This window comes from Dendropsophus ebraccatus, chromosome 7 (genome assembly GCF_027789765.1).
Source record: "Dendropsophus ebraccatus isolate aDenEbr1 chromosome 7, aDenEbr1.pat, whole genome shotgun sequence".
Taxonomy (NCBI): Eukaryota; Metazoa; Chordata; class Amphibia; order Anura; family Hylidae; genus Dendropsophus; species Dendropsophus ebraccatus.
This window is the reverse complement of record NC_091460.1, coordinates 65,573,963-65,600,640: the sequence shown is the minus strand read 5'-3', so window position 1 is coordinate 65,600,640 and position 26,678 is coordinate 65,573,963. Positions and strand designations below refer to the sequence as shown.

Genomic DNA, 26,678 nt, shown 5'->3' with positions numbered 1-26,678 from the left:
TTTGCAGAGTTACAGCATGCATGCACGCTACCTGAGTTGCGCATAGATTCAACATACTGTGTTGTGGCACGTTGTGGTCATCAACATGTGCTGGCTGCAATGGGCGTGCTCCCATCAGAGGGCGCAGGGGTTGTCACAAGACTTCTCTGCATAGCTACGGCTCAAGGAGGTACATAGTGGGATCGTGGGGTTTACTTGAGGGTCACGATCGCACAGTATACCTCCATGGTTGTGCCCAATTGCATAGCAAGATTAGTATAGTCTTCAGGCGCTGAGTTGATCTGTATCCGCACGGGCGGGTATCACTTGTTAGGCACAGAGAGAATGTGGAATCCCAGACAGTGAAGCAGCTGGCGCCAGATAATAATTGTTTACATTAGCCGGCGCCAGGGTGGCGATCGCTTGTGGTGGGATCTGAGAAGGAGGAACTGGTGAAGATCCGCCCCCTTCACTTGCAATATGTGTCGCGGGATCCCGGTGGGAATATTGAAACTGTCCCATTGACCCCTTAGCGACCCATGACGTATCTGATACGTCATGGTGCCGCGGGGGGTGTTCACAGCGGGGTCCCGCCGGGACCCCGCTCTGAACGGCTCTGATCCCGGCTGACATGTGCAGCCGGGGAGAGCCTCTATTAGCCGGCGCAGGTCCCGTTGCCGCGCCGGCTAATTAAGCCTCTAAATGCAGCTGTCAAACCTGACAGCTGCATTTAGAGGCTGTACGCCGAAAGTCCCTGGTGTCTAGTGGGACGCTCTTCTGGCCGGGCGGGGCCTCAGCGTCGGAATGACGCTGATCTCGGCTCGGCAATAGATTGCTATGGCCTGCAGCAGGCCATAGCAATGTATCACCGATCTCAATGATCATTGCTGTGTATATACACAGCATTGATCTCTATGAGACATTAGTGCTGTGTATATACAATTCCCCCAGGTGGAGTTCTAGTCACAGTAAAAAAAAAAAAAAATTATTATTAAAAAATCCCCTCCCCTAATAAAAGTCCAAATCACCCCATTTTCCCATTGTACAAATATAAACAATAACATATTTGGTATCGCCGCGCGCCGCATGGTAAATGGCGGCAGCGCAAAAAATTCCAAAGTGCAAAATTGTGTTTTTTTGGTCGCATCAAATCCAGAAAAAATGTAATAAAAAGTGATTAAAAAGTCGTATATGTGCAATCAAGTTACCGATAGAAAGATCACATCATGGCGCAAAAAATGACACCACACACTACCCTATAGACCCAAGAATAAAAGTGCTATAAGCCTGGGAATAGAGTGATTTTAACCCCTTAAGGACAGAGCCAATTTCGATTTTTGCGTTTTCGTTTTTTCCTCCTTGTGCATCAAAGGCCATAGCACTTGCATTTTTCCACCTAGAAACCCACATGAGCCCTTATTTTTTGCGTCACTAATTGTACTTTGCAAAGACAGGCTGAATTTTTGCATAAAGTACACTGCGAAACCAGAAAAAAATTCAAAGTGTGGTGAAATTGAAAAAAAACAAACGCATTCTGTTTATTTGGGGGAAATGTGTTTTTACGCCATTCGCCCTGGGGTAAAATTGACTTGTTATGCACGTTCCTCAAGTCGTTACGATTAAAACGATATGTAACATGTATAACTTATATTGTATCTGATGGCCTATAAAAAATTCAAACCATTGTCAACAAATATACGTCACTTAAAACCGCTCCGTTCCCAGGCTTATAGCGCTTTTATCCTTTGGTCTATGGGGCTGTGTCAGGTGTCATTTTTTGCGCCATGATGTGTTCTTTTTATCGGAACCTTGATTGCGCATATACGACTTTTTGATCGCTTTTTATTACAATTTTTCTGGATTTGATGCGACCAAAAATGCGCAATTTTGCACTTTGGGATTTTTTTGCGCTTACGCCGTTCACCGTACAAGATCAGGAATGTGATTAATTAATAGTTCGGGCGATTACGCACGCGGCGATAGCAAACATGTTTGTTTATTTATTTGTTTACTTTTATTTATAACCTGGGAAAAGGGGGTGATTCAGACTTTTATTAGGGGAGGGGGCTTTTTATTGACAACAACACTATATATTTTTTTTTTTACACATATACTAGAAGCCCCCCTTAGCGGGCACGGCGATCGGACCGTGCCCGCTAATACCTACAGTCCCGGGCTACAAGCGGCACCCGGGACCGCCGCGGTTCAGAGCGGGGTCGCCGCGCGGCCCCGCTCTGAACGCCCTTACCGGCAATAGGGCGTACCTATACGCCCTTTGTCGTTAAGGGGTTAAGGAACATCTGTTAAAAAATGGTTTGAATTTTTTACAGGCCATCACATAATATAAAAGTTATACATGTTACATAAAGTTGTCATCGTAACGACTTGAGGAACATGCATAACAAGTCAGTTGTACCATAGGGCAAACGGCGTAAAAGCTAAATTCCCCGAAATCAAAACAAATAATTTTTTATCAATTTGACTGCGCAAATTATGGATTTTCAGTTTTGCAGTATATGTTATGGAAAAATAATGCCTGTCATTGCAAATTACAATTGGTTTTTCAACAAATAAGGGCTCATATGGGTCTTAAGGTGAAAAAATGCAAGTGCAATGGCCTTTTAAACATAAAATGGAAAAAAAAAGCGCAAAAATGAAAAATTGCTTTGACCTTAAGGGGTTAATATCCATATAAGCTGCGGCTGCGCAGCTTATAGGGATATACCGATCATTGTGATGTTCCGGACGCTCACACAGTGAGCGGCCAGAACATTCCATGCAGTGGAATGTAGGAGAAGGACCTGTCAGCGTCCTGCTCCGACAGTAACTCCCATAGGCTGGCGGCATGTCATGCCAGCAGCCTATGGGAGTCCGGGACGTCACATTAGCAGCAGGCGTTGTCATGTGACGTCCTGACCGCTGCTGAAGGTCCTGTACCCATGGGTCAGAAGATGGAGGACGAAGAGAAGAAGACCGCCATCCTCCAGCCACACAGTCCCAATTTTGCAAATTATTAGGTATTTTTTGTTCAAGTATAGGTGATTTTCGAGAATGTGCTGCATGCGGGAAAGATCACGGCATGGCCATTATTACTATATGGGGGGTATAGCAAGAGGCAGGAACTGCATGGCCATTATTAATTGATGGGTCTGCATGGGCATTATTAATATATTGAGGGCACAGCATGGGCATTGTAACTGTATTGATGGCTCTCCATGGCAATTACAACTATATGGAGTGCACATCATGGGCATTATTACTATAGGGGGGGGGGGGGTCAGAATACATGACTAATATATTAAGGGCTTAGAAAGGCCATTAATACTATATGGGGTGGTGCAGCAGGAGCCATGATTAATATATTCAGGGCACAGCATGGGCAAGATTAATATATTTGGTGGGGCTGTGTGGGCATTATTACTATTTAGAGGGCACATAATGGGCATTGTTATTATATGGGGGGTGTAGAGGTAGGCATGACCACTATATTGATTGGTCAGCATATAAATAATTGTTATAATTATAATTAAAAGTATCGGATAGCGTAAATGGGGTGTTGCAGTTGTTAGCGGTACTTTCTTAATTAGTACCACCATTACACCAGTATTGGTTGGGGTAGAAGCAATGGTTAGCAAAGTAGTGTTGCACAATTTCGGGGTAGTAGTACAGCAGTGTTAACATCAATCTTAGTTATTATTGGGGGAACTGGAGCCAGGGCTGTGGAGTTGGTAAGCCACAGCTCCGACTCAAATACCAATTCCAACTCCTAATTTTTAACAGGAACTACTCCCAACTCCTGATCCTTCCTAAATGGTCAGTCAAAAAGACAGGGGAGTAATTCTTTAAAATGTCAGATGCTATGTCAGCTGCTTTTCAAGTTTTTTGGCTGGTAGCCCTGCAGCTGCTATGCTAACCCATATGAAGATAAGCCTGGCCCCATGTGTTATCTACATAATTATTATTTTCTCATTACCCTTAACCCTTTGCCTTTCCATTTTAAACAATCTATACTGGGTAACTAGATTTCTTTATTAGCCAGTAGAAGGCTAAGATGCTTTATTTTACAAAACATAAATTAATTACATTAATTAATAACAAAAAACATAAAATTATGTATAGTATTGTATGCTTTATAAATAAAAAGACAATGGTGATGTTCACAGTAGAAGTATGTCTTGCATAACAATGATGCTTGTAGGCTTCATGTACAATCACTGAATCACAACATTGTTAATGTAAAGTAGTTAATGTAAATCTTAATATATTGTAATATTGCAGGTGGAAGGTTATCCGTGCATATGGAATATAACAGACCCAAAGTACAGTGATCGACATGTGAAGCACGATGTGTGGACAAAAATAATCATAGAACTGTATCCCGACTTACATACATTGACCCCAAAGTTGCAAAAGCAAATTAGTGAGTATATAATTTATTTTCTTATATAACTGTGTAAATGAATCAAACTAGTAGTACAATGCTATCTATATATGCGCTAGCAAGGTTATGATTTTTATTCTTTCATTTCCAGCCTCTTGGCATATTGTTATCATATTTGCAGATTATGCATAACTCTAAAACTATCTGTCAAATTATATTCCTATATATATTAAATTTATTTTCTAGGTACCGATGTGCGCAACCGTTGGCGTTCGGTCAGAGACCAATATCGCAAATATCATAATGATTGTGGAAAAAGTGGAGCTTCACCACCAAGGAGGCCGTTTGTTTACTCTGATCAACTACATTTTCTAAATACGGGTAGAGAGCTAAGAAAGTAAGTATTTTATGTCCCATTTCCTTTTTAAGTTGTTCTACCCAAGTCTCCATAACAGATGCAGATTACCTGGCTTCAAATACAATCCGCTAATACAAACATGGCTAAAAATTTAATCAAGTTTTTTTACATGTGGTAACGATAATTAACATAACATAAACACACTGGATTCTTTATACACTGTTATCATTATAGGACAGAGGGAAACATTCCTGCTTCTGAGACGGAACCAGATGAGAGTATGAATGTTTCTTCAGGCTCAGCTGGTGATTTGGAATTCTCCCAGGAGACAGAGGGAACATCACAAGCCTCCATCCAAACTGATAGTCGACGTCCAGTGACATCAGAGGGGTTAACACCTTTGCCCAGACCAAGGCCAAGATCCTCCAGTCGAAGCATTCTGCCACGTGCTGTTGAAAAAGAAACCTTAGATTTAATTCACCGCATGGATAAGGAAGATCAGTGGGATATGTTGGGTGCAACGTTAGCCTCACGCGTTCGTCACCTTCCTACCCATCGCCAGTGGGTATGTGTGTCGGCATTATTTGAACTGTTGTCATACTATGCTGTTCCTCAACAAATTCCTAGCAATTTGGATATATTCAGTGCATTTAAGAATGTATTTGAAAGAAATATTATCAACCCTGTAGTTGAGCAACCTCATTTTTTTCAATCATCCCAGTATGTTTTCTCATAGCCATCATAGATTTCATGGAGGTGATGTACGTCACTCAGCAGAAACACAAGATGCCACAGGCAGAGAGTCTAGTGTCATGACACAATCGAGTTTCATGGGGCTGTTAACTTCCCCTATTGAAACCACCAGCGTCCTCACACATAGCACGTATACTAATACTAGCACAGAAATGCCACCACGCCAAACTACTAAAACACCACCAATGTCTTTTCCACCGTTCTAGTAATGTGGTATCTTGCTGTGCTACACGTGTGTGTGTGTGTGTGTGTTTACCTATAAATATCTACCAGCATTTGTTTTAAAAAGTTTGTTCTTAATTAAGGGGCAGCTTAAACTGGTGTTTTTGCTTTACAATATGTGAGTAGCAATAAGTCAAGTTTACATTCATCTTTTCACACAGCCAATCTAGGGCGGGCATTTAGGGTTTACTTAAAAGTTATCAGTTGCAAATATATTTCTACACACTATGTACACTCATTATAATCAACACTGTAAGCTTGTTAGCGGCATATTTTTACCCATGTTTTCGTAATGTCAAATCCCTCTTTTCCATTTGCGTAAAAGTCATGCTTGCATATAGCACATGACCAATATTTAAAATGGGTAAACATTTTATAAATTATTGTCACACTACTATTCCAGTCTGTCAATTATTTTGTTATTTCCCAATCACTATATTTTTATTTTAAAAACAATTAGCCTTTTCTATTAGCTCCCCACTAACATTCAACATGTAATGTTACATTTATTGGCTGGGTTCACACACAGTATATTTCAGACAGTATTTGCTCCTCAAGTCAGGTCCGCATAGCAACACAAACCAAGACAGGATATAGAACACATAAAGGCGATGTTAACACAATGTTGAAAATGAATATATGGCTGCAATATAAATGGTAAATTAATGGAATTTTTTAAATACAACGCCCGTTTTGATAAAATATCACCACATATTTGCCATTACCTGACGGCCATCAACTCACTTACAACATTATGTCAACAGAGGCTTTCTGTATTTTCAATCCAATCCTGCTTTTAGACGCCATGAGGACCTGACATGAGTACCAAATACTGTCTGAAATATACTGTGTGTGAACCCAGCCTCTTAGTCATTATTGGGGTAGTGTTTTTAAGTTTTATTGTATGGTACAGGTAAAAACACTTACTACCATATTATTTGGCACATGTTATGTGCACATAATGTTTAATTGGGGGTTTTAGAAACATTTCTCTTTAAATTTACCTTACATACAGGTATAGTATCTGCCTATCATTAGGGGCGCACCTCATTTTACAGTCTATTTTTGCCTTTACCTTTAAATCTTTGGAAAATAATCTGTAAGATACTCTTTATGTGTAAAGGGACCCTATGTTACCTTTATATGCTAGTGCCCAAAGACAGATATAAGAATCTCTGCAGATTTATAAGATAGTGGTACAAACTAGCTAGATTTGGAGCAATTGCCCACATGTCATTATATAATCTAGGTAGTTTACGATGCAAACATAGTGGTGGGAGGGTTTGTTAGTGTGAGCAAATGAGGTATTTCCAGAAATGCAAGTGTAACCAAACAGTGAACTTCTAAATGCTATAGATATGGTTTATTGTAATTGTAATAGTTCCAAAATGGCCACTGCTGTGTTATTACTGATATCCAAACTACATGCAGGTATAGCAATACCAGTTGGAAGCCTCTGCCTTGAATGTATAACTCACTTGGTCCAATATCTCTGGGTGCTATTTTTTTTGACAAATTTAGCAGTTTCCAGTTAGTGTGTTTGTTCTTGTTTTTAGGAGTGATGTTGACCAATATTAATGTTGACGCATGTTATGCAACTACACAGTTAAATTAGGAATTTTAGTTATTATATTTAGAAAAAATATGTTGCATAAATTGCACTGACAAAAAACATGTGCCTTAACCCCTTCGTGCTGCAGCTAGTTTGGGCCTTAATGACCAGGCTAATTTTTCAAAATCTGACCTGTCTCACTTTATGCTCTTACAGCTCAGTGATGCTTTAACGCATGCTAGCGATTCTGAGATAGTTTTTTCGTGACATATGGCACTTTATGTTAGTGGCAAAATTTGGTCACTATTTTGTGTTTTTTTGTGAAAAACCTCAAAATATCATGAAAAATTGAAAAAATTTGCATTTTATGAACTTTGAAATTCTCTGCTTCTAAAAAAAGAAAGTCGTAGCACATAAATTAGTTACTAAGTCACATTACCAATATGTCTTCTTTATTCGGGCATAATTTGGTAAACATATTTTACTTTTTTAGGGTGTTATGGGGCTTAGAAATGTATCAGCAAATTATCACATTTTCGTGAAACTGATTTTTTTAGGGACCAGTTCTTTTTTTAAATGGATTTAGAAGTCTGGTATCCTGAAAACCCCCATAAGTGACCCCATTTTGGAAACTACACACCTTAAAGAATTAATCTAGGGGTATAATGAGCATTTTAACCCTACAGGGGCTGGAGGAAAGTATTCACAATTAGGCAGTAAAAAAATTGAAAATTTTATTTTCCAATAATATATACGTTTAGATTAAAGTTTCTCATTTTCAAAAGGAATATGAGACAAAAAGCACGCCAAAATTTGTAATGCAGGTTCTCTTGAGTACAACGGTACCCCATATGTGGGCGTAAACCACTGTATGGGCACACAGCAGGGCTCAGAAGGAAGGGAGCGCCAATTAGCTTTTCCAATGCAAATTTTGCTGAAGAAGTTTCTGAGCGCCAGGTGCGTTTGCAGTGCCCCTGTAGTGTCAGCAGAGAGAAAACCCCCCATAAGTCACCCCATTTTGGAAAGTACACCCCTCAAAGAATTCATCTTGGTGTGTGGTGACCATTTTGACCCCACAGGTATTACAGGAAAGTATTCAAAAGAAGACAGTAAAAATGAAAAACTCGAATTCTTCCAATAATATGTTCGTTTAGTTTGAAATTTCTCCATTTCACGAGGAACAAGAGGAAAAAAGTACCCCAAAATTTGTAACGCAGGTTCTCCTGAGTACAATGGTACCCCATATGTGGGCATAAACCACTGCATGGGCACACAGGAGGGCTCAGAAGGGAAGGAGCGCCAATTAGCTTTTTCAATGCAGATTTTGCTGCAGAAGTTTCCGAGCGACAGGTGCATTTGCAGTGCCCCTGTAGTGCCAGCGGAGTAAAATCTCGCCATAAGTCACCCCATTTTGGAAAGTGCACCCCTCAAAGTATTCATCTTGGTGTGTGGTGACCATTTTGACCCCACAGGTATTAGAGGAATGTATTCAAAAGTAGACAGTAAAAATTAAAAACTCAAATTTTTCCAATATTATGTTCTTTTAGTTTGAAATTTCTCAATTTTATGAGGAACAAGAGGAAAAAAGTACCCCAAAATTTGTAACGCAGGTTCTCCTAAGTGAAAAGGTACCTCATATGTGGGCATAAACCACTGCATGGGCACACAGGAGGGCTCAGAAGGAAAGGAGCGCCAATTAGCTTTTTCAATGCAGATTTTGCTGAAGAAGTTTCTGAGCGCCAGGTGTGTTTGCAGAGCCCCTGTAGTGTCCGCAGAGTAAAATCTCCCAATAAGTCACCCCATTTTAGAAAGTGCACCCCTCAAAGAATTTATTTTGGGGTGTGGTGAGCATTTTGACCCCACAGGTGTTTGAGGAAAGTATTCAAAAGTAGACAGTAAAAATGAAAAACTCGATTTTTTCCAATAATATGTTCCTTTAGTTTGAAATTTCTCAATTTCTCGAGGAACAGGAGAGAAATGTCACCCCAATATATGTAAAGCAGGTTCTCCTGAGTAGAACGGTACCCCATATGTGGGCATAAACCACTCTATGGGCACACAGCCGGGCTCAGAAGGGAAGGAGCGCCAATTAGCATTTTCAGTGCAGATTTTTCTGAAGAAGTTTCTGAGCGCCAGGTGCGTTTGCAGAGCCCCTGTAGTGTCAGCAGAATAGATTCCCCCCAAAAGTCACCCCATTTTGGAAAGTGCACCCCTCAAAGAATTCATCTTGGGGTGTGGTGACCATTTTTACCCCACAGGTATTAGAGGAAAGTATTCAAAATTGGCCAGTAAAAATGAAAAACTCTAATTTTTCCAATAATATGTTGGTTTAGTTTGAAATTTCTCAATTTGACGAGGAACAGGAGAGAAAACGTACCCCAAAATCTGTAACGCAGGTTCTCCTGAGTACAACGGTACCCCATATGTGGGCATAAACCACTGTATGGGCACACAGCAGGGCTCAGAAGGGAAGGAGCGCCAATTTACAGGAGCAAAATTGCAGCTAGTAATGGTTATTAGAATAGCGCAGTTACTATAATAGAATAAAAAAAATGAGATTACAGGTAATGTGGGGTGGTTACGGGCAACCAGGGGTGGTTATGGGCAACCTGAGGTGGTTACAGGTAATCTGGGGTGGTTACGGACAACATGGGGTGGTCACGGGCAACCTGCTGTGGTTACGGCAACCTGGGGTGGTTACAGGCAACGTGGGGTGGTTACGGGCAACGAGGGGTGGTTATGGGCAACGTGTGGTGGTCACGGGCAACCTCCTGTGTTTACGGCAACGTGGGCTGGTTACAGGCAACGTGGGCTGGTTACAGGCAACGTGGGCTGGTTACAGGCAACGTGGGCTGGTTACGGGCAATCTGCTGTGCTTACAGACAATCTGGGATGGTTACAGGAAACGTGGGGTGGTTACGGGCAACCTGCAGTGCTTACAGACAATCTGGGGTGGTTACGGGCAACGTGGGGTGGTTACGGGAAACCTGCAGTGCTTACAGACAATCTGGGGTGGTTACGAGCAACGTGGGGTGGTTACGGGCAATGTGGGGTGGTTACGGATAAACTGAAGTTCTTATAGGCAATCTGGGGTGGATACCTGTTATCTGGCATGGGCACCGCAATCTGGAGGGGGTCATTGGCAATTTGGCGTGGTCAGAGGCAACGTGCGGTGGTCAGAGGCAACGTGCGGTGGTCAGAGGCGACGTGCGGTGGTCAGAGGCGACGTGCGGTGGTCAGAGGCGACGTGCGGTGGTCAGAGGCGACGTGCGGTGGTCAGAGGCGACGTGCGGTGGTCAGAGGCGACGTGCGGTGGTCAGAGGCAACGCGCGGTGGTTACGTGCAATCTGGGGGGGGTTACATGTAATCTGGCATGATTACGGGGAACCTGGGGGGTTATGTGCAACCTGGAAGGGTTACAGACAATCTGGGATTGTTACTGATAAACTGAAGTGCTTATAGGTAATCTGGGGTGGGTACATGTAATTTGGGGTGGTTACGGGCAATCGGGAGGGGGTCACTGGCAATTTGTGGTGGTTACGGGCAACGTGCGGTGGTTACGGGCAACGTGCGGTGGTTACGGGTAATCTGGGGAGGGGTTAGGGGTAATTTGGGAGTAAACTGCAATTCTTACTATAATAAAAAGTGTGTGTTTTATTTTTTTGTATGTTTGTCACTTTTTGTACTTTACACATTCATTTTCACTGTATTACTATGATTACTGTGATATTTCCTATCACAGTAATCATAGTTCAGTGACAGAGACCAAATTGGTCTCTGTCACTTTAAATTTTCAGAGTTGGCTGGTTGTGAAGCGCATGCGCACTTCATAACCAGCCAGGACGTCGAGGAGGAAGGAGCTCCGTGGATCCGGTGAGTATATGGGGAAGGGGGGGTGACTGGGGGACGGGGGTGACAGGGGGGGTGGGGGGCGACTTGGGGGGTGGGGGGACATCACTTTTTATCCCCTGTCACCAATCATTCATGGTGACAGGGGATAAAAAGTGCCTGGAGCACATGGCACAAGCGATCAGCGGTATATAGTATATGCCGCTGATCGCTTGTACCGGAACCAAACAGGGGGGTCCCCGATGACTGCCCCATGCTCTCCGCTACCTCCGGTGGCGGAGAGCATGGGGCTTTCATTCATTTTAACTTTTACATCGCTGTGAACCGACATTAGTCGGTTCACAGCGATGGCGGCGGCCATCTTGGAAATGATGGCCGCCGGGGGAGGGGGGTTAGTTATTGGGGCACTAGGGGGGGCTGATCTGAGGTCTGGGGGACAGTTATTTCATCTCCCCCCGCTGTAGATTCACGGCGGGGGGAGATGAAAGGCGGCGGCGGCACCGGTAATCTCCTTTACCGACGGTCACCGCTATAATGTTAATAGCGGCGATCGTCGGTAAGGGGGGATGCCGGGACGGACCTCACACACTGCCCCAACCCCTCAGCTACCTCCGGTAGCCGGGGGGATGGGGTGGGGGCCGTCCCGGCCCCGCAGCCTTATTCTCTGCCATCGCCGTAAAAAGCTGATGGCAGCAGAATAAGGACCATTAGTGACCGCCGTAGAAAGCCGTATCGGCGGTCACTAAGGGGTTAATGATGTGTTGATAAATATATTGTACTGCAATCTGTAGGTGTCATTTTATTTTTATGGCGATTTCCTTATTAGCACATCATTATATAAAGACCCAAAACATCCTTTATATTTGTCTGTAATAGACTGAGTAATTGGTAGAAGTTGTAGTTTGCTAATTGACATAACTAGTGTATTTGTGAAGACTTACCATTTTTTTTTTTTGAGTGGTCAAATGTCAGATTCATAAGTAAAGACCTCAAATCGGTAATTTCATTTGCCATAGCCTCAAGTATTCAACATTTGGCACTTATAGCAAGGATAGCACTTGAAGCCCCATTTGTCCTTGCATTGCACTCAGCTATTACAAGTATATACCTGGATGAAAAGGTGATCCTTCAGGCAGAGCTGATTGGGTTGAGGCTGATGAAGTGGATGATGGTAGGGGGATGCTATTGTCCTTTTGTGTCTCCCTACCATTTTCCTCCCATGCTATCATCGCGCAACAACCAATAGGAGGAGGATGTGCACATACCCTTGTAGCCTCAGGACCTAAACCCTTATGTAAGAGGAGGGACAGTTGATGTTGAATGTTTTTCGCACTTTGAAAAATATTTAAATTTCTCAGTTACTGTTATGTAAATTATTAAAGTTAACCAGAGAAAACACTTGTCTTCCAACAAAAGTTTGCTATCATTGGATCGCACAATCTTTTTTTCTGTGCCTCCTGTCGTAATGTCTTATAAGTAGTAATAATTTGAAGCACAAGTGTTATGTTAGGATCACATGTTGCTGCATACTGAGCAGTCTTGGAACCGCACCATTGGTGCACCAGTGTGTTTGTATTGTTTATACAACGACATAGGGGGCGAGCTGCTAATATCAGCTCACCTCAATGCACATTCTGTTGCTGCTATTTTCTGTCATGTTGCAATGTTGACAAAATGTACATATCTGTTTGTTTTCCAAAAGCAGCTAGTTTATAGAAAAAATGGTTTTACATTTTTTTTTATTTGAAGTATTGTTAAATGGGTAGTGCGCTAAGAAATTTTTCTAAAAATAAAACACATTATAAAGTGATACCACTTTGTAATGTATGTTATATATGTGAATGGCACCCTTCAACGTTTTTCCAGACCCACGCAATCAGCAAAGGAATTTTGATGCACTAAACATACCTGATTCGTGTATACCCGTGTCGGCTGTCTCCTGACAGTGATGTAATCTTCTGGTAGCGGGGCAACCCGTTCCTGCCATCCTTTGTCGTGCCACCTCTGACGCATAATATGTTTAGCCACGATTACCTATGCATAACTGTGCACTGGCAGTCGCTGCTGACCACACTAATTATGCGGCAGAGGGGGTCGTCCTGAGGGACGTCCGGAGTGGGTTGCCCGACCTTCAGAAGATTATATGATTTTCATTAGAAATGTGGACAGGGGTTGACACGAATCAGGAATGTATAGTGCACCATAATTCTTGGTCCACATGCAGGGGGCAATGAACATGGAAAAGGGGACTTTTCACATACATAATATACATGACAAAGTTCTTTCACTGTGTATTGTGTGTTATTATTTGAATAATTTCTTAAGGTCACACTACCCCTTTATAAGAGCTAGAGCAATGTTTGTGATTGTTAAAATGTTTTTGATGAATGATCATCAGCACTACAATTTTTTTATATACTGTTAGAATGATTAAAATGTAGAGTTTACATATTTGTTATTAAAAAATTGAGCACTGTGATCACTGGTCTGTGTCAATTTGTTATATATAATAGTGATAATAGTAGTGATGATTAAGAATGTATGTATTAAGATATAATGAGGCAACAAAGCAATTAGTAAACACATGTTGGGATTATTGGGGGTCACACAATTTAACTGTACTAGATGGGGAAAGGGTGCCAGGATACAAGAGTTGGGTGCAGTGCCATGGGACACAAGTTTTTAAAAATTTTGAGGGCACAGAAAAAACTTTTGTATGTATATCGTCTGTCTATAGGACAACATGATCAGATTAGAAACCAATAAGTGTTTAAATTTTAATAATACTAGTAACAAATTTACCTTTTTTTTTAATTGGAGATGGTGGAATGAAGATGCACATGATTTTCTGTGGTGAACCTCACATACTTTTATTCTTCTACTTTGTGTCCCCATAAGCAGGAATTGAGACCTAATCCCAAAAAAAATAACAATAATGTAATTGCGCCTTCATTTTGTGCATTGCTTAGTTCTATGTATCATTGTTGTACCTAGGAAGTATAAATTAGATATGTTGAGTATTTGCTTGTCATGTGCTTTGTCAACGCTGCATGGTCACTTTACAAGTGTGGCACACCGTTAGAGAGATCATCCCAGTATCTTAACATGCACATTTGGCATGGACAGTGCATTTTATCCACAACGCGCAATCTAAAATTTAATATACCAAACATTACATATTTGGAATAAATGACATAGCATATAGCATAGAACATCGCAATTATGTGATAAAGTGTAACATTAGAAAAAAAGACAATTGCATTACCTCAATGAGAAATGGCTTGGTTGTTTTGCTCAAGGTTGATATTATCCGTATCCTGCCACACAATTTTTAATCAAAACCCGGAATGCTGATTACTGTTCATTTGTTTCCCAATACATTTTCTACATGTCAGCAGTATATATATTTTGAACATACTAATGAAGCATACAGTATAGACAAAATTTTTGATCCTAGTTTAGAATGGCATCTATTTGCATGTGATTGCCTCACTATTTGCTTTTTCTGCACACACCTCCCATCAGCACATAGCCAATTTATACAGATGACTTTTTACCATCCAGGAACCATCTACGGTTAATGTGGCTACTTGTGTAATGGAAGGTATGTTCTAATAAATAGGGTGCATAATAATTCTATAATAAATGTTAAAAATAGGGTAGTGCCCACATAACATGTTTGTGGCTTATTTGGAGCAACAATAGTAATTATATTACTGTAGTATAGTAATTGAGAATAGTACATATGTAGATTTAAAAATGTAAGCAGGAAGGCACGATAACACTTGGATTAATTAACATGAATCTGTATTGACATTGTTAGTAGCATCATCACATGACACTAAGAAATGTTTGGACCTGTACATACCTGTATCACAACTGATGCTTGTGACTCCAGAGTCCTTGATGATAACATGTTCATAGTCGAGTGACAACACAAGGATGCTCTGGGCCCCCGGGTGCAGAAGTGACTACTCATCACCAACACAGGCGTATTGCCAGGGCATGGCACCTTCAGGGGACATGAAGTAGTCAGCGTACCGATCCCGGATAGCTACCCCCAAATTGGATGGAGGAAGGAATTCCCAGTTGACAACATTATCAATAGTGGCATGCTGGTTCTCCATCATCTCATGCGATCCTTCTGGACGAGCATAATTGTGGAGAACGCAGCAAGCCTTGATAATGTTGTCAACTGTCCTCACATCCAATTTGATGGTAGTACCCAGGACCCTCCACTGATTACTCATGATCCCAAAGGTGCATTTCACAACTCGACGTGCCCTGGATAGCCGAAAATTTAAAATTCTTTTCCTGGTATCCAGTTCTCTCCGTGGATATGGGCGCAGCAGGTTCCTCAATAAAGGAAAGGCCTCATCCGATACCATCACAAAGGGAACTGGATCTGTGGAGCCAGGTAAAGGTTCGGCTGCTGGGAGCGTATCGCCCGCTCGCAGAATTTGCACCCCAATTTGTGAAGCTTGCAGCACCCGAGAATCCCCAGTACTGCCATAGGCGCCAACATTGATGGCAACAAATTTGCAGTTTGCATCAGCCACCGCCATCAGGATCACAGAGAAAATTTTTTTATAATTATAATATCTGGATCCTGAGTGCGGTGGCTGTTGCACCCTGACATGTTTGCCATCGACTGCGCCCAGACAGTGTGGGAAATTGGCAACAGTCTGAAAGCCTGCTGCAACCTGCCGCCAAGTCTCCTCGGTTGGGCTCGGCATCACCATAGGCTGCAATTTCTGCCAGAGGACGACGCATGTACACTTCACAATTCCAGAGATGGTTGTGACACCAACTCGGAATTGGAAGTGCAGGGATGCATAGCTCTCGCCTGTGGCTAAAAAACTTCATGGGATGAAAGCCAATAAAGGACCGATATTCCAAAAGATATGGAAAGAAAGAGAAAAAAAAACACAGTAAAGACCACATTACATTATAATTTTTACACACACATATTCAGTATACAAATTATCTAGGAAAGGTCTAGTCCAAATAGTGTTGAATATGCATCACAATACTTAGTCAGACTCAGTAGTTGATATGGAGAAGACCTGGTTTGTTGTTTGGACTCAGTGGCTAAAGGCCATATTTTGTTACAGATATGTGAAAGTTAACTGGTTATTAAAGGGTATCCTTTAAACCCACATAATTGGCCAAACATAATTGGATCCAGACCTGAAGCAAATATTATAACGTATATTGGCAAAAACTATTGCCACACAGGTTAATATACCCTTGGGGTTATAGTCTACAACATGTATTGCCATCAATACGGATCTAATACAGCAATGTTAGGGTCCCATAGGAAAGAAAACAACATCTCATGATCCATTAGATTCAAAAGTGGATGAGCGATTCCCATTACAGTCACCAAGACAGAAAGTTTTAAATTATCTAGGTTACTAAGCAAAACAACACTCACAGCAAGGTGATGAGTAGCCTCTCCTCTGCACATATTGCTCGTCTCAATCGTGTGTCTTCATAAGTAATGTCAACTGCCACTAATCTCAAGAGATTGTCAAATTGATCCACTGTTAGGCGGCAAAAGTCTTGAAACTTGTTCTCATAGCTAAAAAAAGAAAAAAATGAGAAAATTATAAATCAGATACGTAAAGTCCCACAAAAATTGCACAAAACTTCTGTACAATGTAATGGTGACATGTCTAAGTCTTTGCTTGAGCACCAAAGGAGACACAAAAAATAATAGCACTCAAAATAAGTTGTAATTGCTATCACAGCAGAATACATAAAAGCCAAAGTGGATGCATGTAACACACGTGTGAAAGGAACAATAGACAAGGCAGTCATATATTTTTTTCCAATGCTAAAGAATGGCATACTGATTTGCTGTCAAAATCCCCTAACCCATCTGCAAAATAATGGTATGCTAAAATATAGCAAGTAACTGCTAGACCAACATAAACTTACCAACGTAAATCATGAAATCAATTGTAGAACACTCCGGCACGATCATGCTCCTGTAGTATGGGATGGACCCAATATCGACGTCGTCGTCTTTCCTGTTAAAATTGTGATAAATTTCACTGTAGCAGATGTCCACACAGTGTATATGTTTCACTTATTAGTTTTTACTGCAAGTGACACTACACATACCACACAATCACTAAACTCATATTGCCACCTAAGAGCACACTCATGAAAAGAATATGTCTACTTGCCTTTTATATGTGTTGCTATAATATTGCCCTTCCACAAACCCTACCCCCATTCACACTAGTAAAAACTAACCACCACCCACTTGTCATAAAATACTGTCCTTAGTGGTTACATAACGTATCATCTGTGATAGGATGCTGCTTGTTGTGGCCATGCAACACGTCATGTTTCAGGGTATGAGGGGGTTGCAACTCATGGCACACTATAGCTCTCATTACATGATGGATTTTGAGATAATGTACACCCAGACCATTTAAAGGATCATGGTGGTGTGTGTTTAAACACCCTTAAATTATTAATTACTGATGGTGCCTTTGCCCTTATTAAACATTAGCTATAATGGGCCTCAGCAGTTTGTAGTCCTCTTCAGGTTAGAGAGGATGTAGCACCAGGAACATACTCTCCATTTAGGCTCACCATTTGAACGGCGGCGTCATGGGAAAACTGGTGCAACGGTGTTTCGTTCCAGCCTGGCCATGGCGTGTACCACGCTGTTGTATGCACCGGTGCTCCACGACGGGAGGGCAGCCTGGCCCCTCCCATTTGCAGGCTATTTCCTTGCATCTAGTAAACGGCTCCATTACAATAATGCAAGCCACCTCATAGAAGGGGAGGATAATGACTTCTACTGTGGGCAGGCCTTGGGGCCTCTTGTGCTTGACCACTGGCCCAGTAACCGTGCATACAACGGTTTTCAACGGGGCTTCAGTTTTATCCAAAGACCTTGGCACCGGCTTCCTCAGGACGGCAATCAGTAGTTTCCATTCAAGAGGATGTATCTGTTTTTTAGGATAGTTTGCTCATATAGCAAAAAGGTTTGGATTGCATAATGTTGTTCTATGATGGGTAAGCCTGAAGATATAATGGAGACTAACATTTCTTGAATACTAAACAATGGTTCACAGCAGATCGAGACACAAAGTCCACTATGTTTTCGGCTGATGAACAACACCAGATGACATTGACTACCAGACTACAACCTCTACTTCAAGAAGCACATGTGTAACGGTAAATACAGGAACTCACCCCACTTATGGGGATGTGATAGAGTCAATCGACATATATACACTGTGGTGACACATGCTGCCCCATGTGGCTATGTTTTGGAATGCAGGGATAACCTTGTCAACAACATCACTTTCACTATGCTCAGGTATGGGAACCACCACAAAAATTGCCACCAACACATGCGTATTGAAATGTGTGGGGACTTGAGGTATACATATTAATTGTCTAGTGGTCATTTTGCACGGAAATATTATCTGACAGATTATCTGCCAACGATATGGAGCCAAAGCCAGGAATGGACTATAAACAGGGACCAGGTCATACAGGAAAGCCTGAGATTTCTCTTATTTTCAAATCCATCCCTGGTTTTGGCTTCAAATCTTTGGCAGATATTCTGGTAGCTAATCTTTCATTGTAAATGGACCCTTACAATTGACTGGTTGCTAGGGGCAACTGGTGCGTTTCAAATGCACACTTTGTGCGGAAATTGCCAAGCTACACGTATTTATGAGGTAAACAACTTCTTTGTACTGAGCCTGTAATGGTTCCTTTAAACAGAGGTATTTATCATATTTGTATGACTAGTATTTGAAGCCAGATACCGGAATATACTAGAAACATAATCGGGTCATAAAGGGTAGGGTGTCGTTTCTCCACTTCTCTCAGACATTAATGACTTTGTCTTCAAAGAAAACCATTTGAACATTGTCTCTGTTTAAACACATCCATAGTCAGGAGCAGCCTTCCATTAACACAGTTGGTTTCTGCATTGAACGTAGGAGCACGTATCCTAAGTTCAATGGAAAAAACATCTGAGGTAATGGAAGCCTGCTCCAGACTGTGGCAGTGTTTACACAGTGATTGTTCAAACGTTTTTGTTGGCAGCCAAATCCATTGATTTTCTGTGAATGGCATTGTCCTTAAACAAAAGACGTTTCGAATCATTTTGCTGAAGTAAAAATAAATAGAGATCATCTGCCTCCATACACCCACAAAACTGATAATGAAGTTTACCTCATGACGTCTACACACACTTAATGCCAGACGCAAAAGCATTTTTAAATATGGCCTCCTAAGGCGAAGTGGCCGATTAGAAGACATGTTCTGTCGCAGTATAAACCAACAGGACCTTATCACCTCACTACAACATATAGATAATGGAAAATTCCTGTCACAGCAATTAGCACGTTTTTTTTTCCCACCACACACACATCACCAATCTTTATTGTAAACCATGAAACGTTAACAAGATACGAGAAAATCACAAAAGAAAACTCGCATCTTACAATAGGCACATGTGATTTTTTTACTTCAAAATCGCATCAAAATCGCTTCACCTTAACCTGCGAGTTTACTGCGATTTTTATGTGAGGATCTTGCAACTGATCCGGCAAGTGTGTTTGTAACCTTAAGGTTATATTCACATTATGTTTTTTTTGGTATCCAATGCAGGGATATGTCGCGAAGATGTCTGAGACACCCCATAGAGGTAAGATAACCCATTAATAGTCCCACCATGGCGAAATTTAGTGTGTTACAGCAGAATAGGTATTATACATACGAAAAGCTAAAAGATAAAGTAAAGGCATTTCGATGAAGGTAGACAAAGAGAAGAATAGGTAAAAAAGATAAAATAAAAACATTAGACTATTTTAGTTCTTTTTATGAAGTGATGTCTGCATGGGTCGGTGTTGGTTGTACAGCCTAACCGCTGCAGGAAGGAAGGACTTCCGATATCGCTCCTTCTCGCACTTTGAGTGAATTAAAGGGTTACTGATAGTACTGCCTAGTGCTATCACGGTCTTGTGCATAGGATGGGAGTCATTCTCCAGTATGGAGCTGACCACTGACAAAATCCTTTGCTCCCCCAGCACCTGCATCGGTTCCAGGGGGCTTCCAAGGACAGAGCTGGCCCTTCTGATCAGCTTGTCCAGTTTGTTACTATCGCTGGTTGATATGCTGCTCCCCCAGCAGGCCACTCCGAAGAAGATGTCTGATGCCACTACAGAAGAAGGTCCTAAGAAGTGCCCCCTGGACACCAAAGGCCCTCAGCCTCCTAAGCAGTTAGAGCCTGCTGTGGCCCTTTCTGTACAGGTCTATGGGAGTTCCGTAATTCTGAACTCTTTCCTGATGCACATCAGGAAAGCGTCCGGAATTCCGGTTGCAGGTGACAGGCTGGGGTGGGTGACTGCATGGTGCGGCAGGCACAACACCCCCCCCCCCCCTCCCCTCCCAGGCAGACACAGTACCAGTGCAGCAGACACCAGACTGCTGCTGGGAGCAGACCACAGCTGATCCTGGCAGCATTCCTCTAACACCCCAACCTCGGCACAATGATGATCGCTAAGGCCCCCAGGACCGCAGCAGTGTGTTTGCAGCCCCACCCATCTCCTCCTCGCCTGGACCTCAGCAGTGATAATTGCTAAGAAACAACCCCCTCCGCCTATCGTGTGTCACAAAACCGGAAAATCTGTCCAGATTTCAAGACCCATAGGGGTACATTAGTCACAGACACCCTTCAGGATTTTTCCTGAAGGGTGTCTATTCTGTAAAATAGGTCAGGAATTTTTACATTGTGTCCTATTTTCGTCCCAAATTCTGACCCTGCAGAACATCTCATAACAGTGCACCCACACACCCCTGACCCTGCAGAGCATCGCATAACAGTGCACCCACACACCCCCTGATCCCACAAAACAGTGGTTTACCTCCTGTTGATCATATACACCGCACTCACTATACTGCTGCCTCATATAAAGCCGAGGAAACGGTAGAGCCTAGAATGTATCTTCTCCTTTGAGTTTCTTACTGTAGGGGATATATTCTAGCATCTTCAGTACTTAAAATGGCTAGACTGTATCCTCTCCTTTGAGTTTCTCACTGCAGGGGATACATTCTAGCATTTTCACTATTAAAACGCCTAGAATGTATCCTCTGCTCTGATGCTCTCACTATAGGGTATACATTCTAGTCTAGAATCTATCCTCTCCTCTGAGTTTCTCAATGTAGGGGATACATTTTAGCATGTTTATTATTGAAATAGCTAGAATATATACCCTCTCAGAGGAAAGGATACATTTTAGCCATTTCAGTACTGGACATGCTACAGTGACAAACTCAGAGGAGAGGATACATTCTAGCCATTTCAGTACTAAAGTGTCTAGAATGAATCTTCTCCTCTGAGTGTATCCTCTCCTCTGAGGCTATCACTGCAGAGGAGCGTATTACACAGCATGATTAAGAGGTGAAAGAGAGCGGCGACATGTTAGGTCAGTGCTCGCTTCCCTCTTGCTCCCCGCTCCGTCTGGGACAGGGAGCGGGGAAACCGTGGGCAGCTGTGGTAGGGGCAGCCCGGACAATCCTTAGATCGTTCAGGCTGCCCATTGTAGACAGCAGTGTTATCGTGATCTGGATTTCTCAATCAGTTTGAAGACGACAATCAGCCAATAAAATGGATTATTAAAGCAAATAATTATCAGATGGAACGGCCAGGAATCATCAGAGTACGGCCAATAATGCTTTGGTGTAATAGGACCCTTAGCTGTACAGGGAACAGGACAGGTGTGTGTGGGGTCTGTATACAGGAGGAGAGGACTGGTGTGTGTGTGGTCTGTATACAGGGAATAGGACTGGTGTGTGTGATCTGTATACAGGGGGAGAGGACTGGTGTGTGGGGTCTGTATACAGGGAGAGAGGACTGGTGTGTGTAAGGTTTGTATACAGGGGAAAGGACTGGTGTGTGTAAGGTTTGTATACAGGGGAAAGGACTGGTGTGTGTGGGGTCTGTATACAGGGGAAAGGACTGGTGTGTGGGGGGTCTGTATACAGGGGAAAGGACTGGTGTGTGTGGGGTCTGCATATAGGGGAAAGGACTGGTGTGTGTGGGGTCTGTATACAGCGGGACAGGACTGGTGTGTGGGGTCTGTGTACAGGGGAGAGGACTGGTGTGTTTATTTGTGGTCTGTATACAGGGGGACAGGACTGGTGTGTGTGGGGTCTGTATACAGGGGATAGGACTGGTGTGTATGTGTGGGGTCTGTATACAGTAGGAGAGGACTGGTGTGTGCGGGGTCTGTATACAGAGGGAGAGGACTAGTGTGTGGGGTCTGTATACAGGGGGACAGGACTGGTGTGTGTGGGGTCTGTATACAGGGGGACAGGACTGGTGTGTGTGGGGTCTGTATACAGGGGGACAGGACTGGTGTGTGTGAGGTCTGTATACAGGGGGACAGGACTGGTGTGTGTGGGGTCTGTATACAGGGGGAGATGACTGGTGTGTGGGGTCTGTATACAGGGGGAGCGGACTGATGTGTGTGGTCTGTATACAGGATGAGAGGACTGGTATGTGTGTGGTCTGTATACAGGGGGAGAGGACTGGTATGTGTGTGGTCTGTATACAGGGGGAGAGGACTGGTATGTGTGTGGTCTGTATACAGGGGGAGAGGACTGGTGTGTGTGTGTGGTCTGTATACAGGGGGAGAGGACTGGTGTGTGTGGGGGGTCTGTATACAGGGGGAGAGGACTGGTGTGGGGGGGTCTGTATACAGGGGAGAGGACTGGTGTGTGGGGGGTGTATACAGAGGGAGAGGACTGGTGTGTGGGGGTGGTGTGTATACAGGGGGAGAGGACTGGTGTGTGGGGTCTGTATACAGGGGGAGAGGACTGGTGTGGGGGGGTCTGTATACAGGGGAGAGGACTGGTGTGGGGGGGTCTGTATACAGGGGGACAGGACTGGTGTGGGGGGGTCTGTATACAGGAGATAGGACTGGTGTGTATGTGTGGGGTCTGTATACAGTAGGAGAGGACTGGTGTGTGCGGGGTCTGTATACAGGGGGACAGGACTGGTGTGTGTGGGGTCTGTATACAGGGGGACAGGACTGGTGTGTGTGTGGAGTCTGTATACAGGGGGACAGGACTGGTGTGTGTGTGGGGTCTGTATACAGGGGTAGAGGACTGGTGTGTGTGAGGTCTGTATACAGGGGGAGAGGACTGGTGTGTGTGTGGGGTCTGTATACAGGGGGAGAGGACTGGTGTGTGGGGTCTGTATACAGGGGGAGCGGACTGATGTGTGTGTGGTCTGTATACAGGAGGACAGGACTGGTATGTGTGTGGTCTGTATACAGGGGGAGAGGACTGGTGTGTGTGTGTGTGGTCTGTATACAGGGGGAGAGGACTGGTGTGTGGGGGGGGGTCTGTATACAGGGGGAGAAGACTGGTGTGTGTGGGGGGTCTGTATACAGGGAGAGGACTGGTGTGTGTGGGGGTGTATACAGAGGGAGAGGACTGGTGTGTGGGGGTGGTGTGTATACAGGGGGAGAGGACTGGTGTGTGGGGTCTGTATACAGGGGGACAGGACTGGTATGGGGTCTGTATACAGTGGGAGAGGACTGGTGTGTGGTCTGTATACAAGGGGGAAAGGTCTGGTGTGTGGGGGCGGTGTGTATACAGGAGGAGAGGACTGGTGTGTGTGGGGTCTGTATATGGGGGAGAGGACTGGTGTGTGGGGTCTGTATACAGGGGGAGAGGACTGGTGTGTGGGGTCTGTATACAGGGGGAGAGGACTGGTGTGTGGGGTCTGTATACAGGGGGAGAGGACTGGTGTGTGGGGTCTGTATACAGGGGGAGAGGACTGGTGTGTGGGGTCTGTATATCGGGGACAGGACTGGTGTGTGGGGTCTGTATATCGGGGACAGGACTGGTGTGTGTGGGGTCTGTATACGGAGGACAGGACTGGTGTGTGTGGGGTCTGTATGCAGGGGGAGAGGACTGGTGTGTGGGTGGGGTCTGTATACAGGGGAGAGGACTGGTGTGTGTGGGGTCTGTATGCAGGGGGAGAGGACTGGTGTGTGGGTGGGGTCTGTATACAGGGGAGAGGACTGGTGTGTGTGGGGTCTCTATACAGGGGGAGAGGACTGGTGTGTGTGGGGTCTGTATACAGGGGGAGAGGACTGGTGTGTGTAAGGTCTGTATACAGGGGAGAGGACTGGTGTGTGTAAGGTCTGTATACAGGGGAGAGGACTGGTGTGTGTGGTCTGTATCCAGGGGGAGAGGACTGGTGTGTGGGGTCTGTATACAGGGGAGAGGACTGGTGTGTGGGGTCTGTATACAGGGGGAGAGGACTGGTGTGTGGGGTCTGTATGCAGGGGGAGAGGACTGGTGTGAGGGGTCTGTATGCAGGGGGAGAGGACTGGTGTGTGGGGTCTGGTTTGTGTGTCTGTATACAGACCCCCACATACCAGTCCTCTCCCCCTGTATACAGACCCCCACATACCGGTCCTCTCCCCTGTATACAGACCCCGCACACCCCAGTCCTCTCCCCTATATACAGACCCCCCACACACCAGTCCTCTCCCCCTGTATACAGACCCCACACACACACCAGTCCTCTCCCCCTGTATACAGACCCCGCACACCAGTCATCTCCCATACCTCCCAACTGTCCCGGATCTGGCGGGACGGTCCCGATTTTGGGGTCATGTCCCGCCGTCCCAGTACAGCCCCGATGTGTCCCGCTGCCGCGCACCTCTCCCCAGCCGGACCCGCCGGATTCTGTGGGATCTGGTGCGGAGCAGCAGAGTGAAGGAGCTGTAACTGTCGCCCTGTGTACCCTGTGGCAGTACGGGGGCTGGTGTGATGTGGATGGAGGAGACAGTGTGCTGCGGTGCCCTGGCTGTAGCTGCTTCCTGTGTGACCCGGTCACCGCGGTACACGTGCTGTTGCTGCAGGCTCTATCTGTGGGGGAGCTGAGGAGGCACTGAGGCTGCACAGGTATCTGGCCGACAAGTGTCTCCCCGGGCAGAGCTGCTGGAGGCCAGGGAGCACGGGCCACACTACAGATGGAGGTAATGGGTGTGTAGGGTGGGGGAGGAATGGTCCAGGGCTGGGTGCACACTTACACTTACGACCGGTCCCAGTGTCTCCCGGAAAGCCCCGCCCCTATTGATAAGCCCCGCCCCCGATGTCACCCGCGGGAGGTATAGTAACTTATCACGGACTGTTAGATCACCCAGCTTTCCAGCATCATCTATTGAAGTGAGTATAATGGGGGTCACCCAGCTTTCCAGCATCATCTATTGAAGTGAGTATAATGGAGGTCACCCAGCTTTCCCAGTATCTCAGTCAGTATAATGGAGGTCACCCAGCTTTCCCAGTATCTCATAGTCAGTATAATGGAGGTCACCCATCTTTCCCAGTATCTCATAGTCAGTATAATGGAGGTCACCCAGCTTTCCCAGCATCTTGTATAGTAGTCAGTATAATGGCGGTCACCCAGCTTTCTCAGCATCTTGTATGGTAGGCAGTATAATGGAGTTCACCCAGCTTTCCCAGCATCTTGTATAGTAGTATAATGAAGGTCACTCGGCTTTCCTACCATCTTGTATAATGAGGTCACTAAGCTTTCTTACCATCTTGTATAGTAGTCAGTATAATGGAGGTCACCCAGCGTTCCCAGCATTTTGTATAGTAGTATAATGAAGGTCACCCAGCTTTCCCAGCATCTTGTATAGTAGTCAGTATAATGGAGGTCACCCAGCTTTCCCAGCATCTTGTATGGTAGTCAGTATAATGGTCACCCAGCTTTCCCAGCATCTTGTATGGTAGTCAGTATAATGGAGGTCACCCAGCTTTCCCAGCATCTTGTATAGTAGTATAATGGTAATAGGTGACGTGGATATGAGGGTGTGGCTATGGGGGCGTGGCTATAGGGGCATGGCACATTGCCGTGACTGTCCCTCTTTCCTCTCAGCAAAAGTTGGGAGGTATGATCTCCCCCTATATACAGACCCCACACACACCAGTCCTCTCCCCCTGTATACAGACCCCACACACACCAGTCCTCTCCCCCTGTATACAGACCACACACACACCAGTCCTCTCCCCCTGTATACAGACCACACACACACCAGTCCTCTCCCCCTGTATACAGACCACACACACACCAGTCCTCTCCCCCTGTATACAGACCTCACACACACCAGTCCTCTCCCCCTGTATACAGACCTCACACACACCAGTCCTCTCCCCCTGTATACAGACCACACACACACCAGTCCTCTCCCCCTGTATACAGACCCCACACACACCAGTCCTCTCCCCTGTATACAGACCCCACACACACCAGTCCTCTCCCCTGTATACAGACCCCACACACCAGTCCTCTCCCCCTGTATACAGACCCCACACACCAGTCCTCTCCCCCTGTATACAGACCCCACACACCAGTCCTCTCCCCCTGTATACAGACCCCACACACACCAGTCCTCTCCCCTGTATACAGACCCCACACACCAGTCCTCTCCCCCTGTATACAGACCCCACACACCAGTCCTCTCCCCCTGTATACAGACCCCCCACACCAGTCCTCTCCCCCTGTATACAGACCC

General features: G+C 44.5%; 1 protein-coding gene across 1 annotated transcript; it reads right to left on the bottom strand.

Moving 5' to 3' along the window:
- Nucleotides 1-4,114: 4,114 nt before the first annotated feature.
- On the bottom strand, nt 4,115-16,376 carry LOC138796559 (uncharacterized). The gene is made up of 5 exons (XM_069976166.1): nt 16,285-16,376; nt 14,963-15,954; nt 14,085-14,244; nt 13,897-14,005; nt 4,115-5,167 (listed from the first exon to the last, which is right to left on the bottom strand). Exons 1-2 carry the CDS (start codon nt 16,374-16,376, stop codon nt 15,066-15,068), a joined length of 981 nt encoding a protein of 326 aa, XP_069832267.1. The 3' UTR covers nt 4,115-5,167; nt 13,897-14,005; nt 14,085-14,244; nt 14,963-15,065.
- Between the last annotated feature and the right edge of the window lie 10,302 nt (nt 16,377-26,678).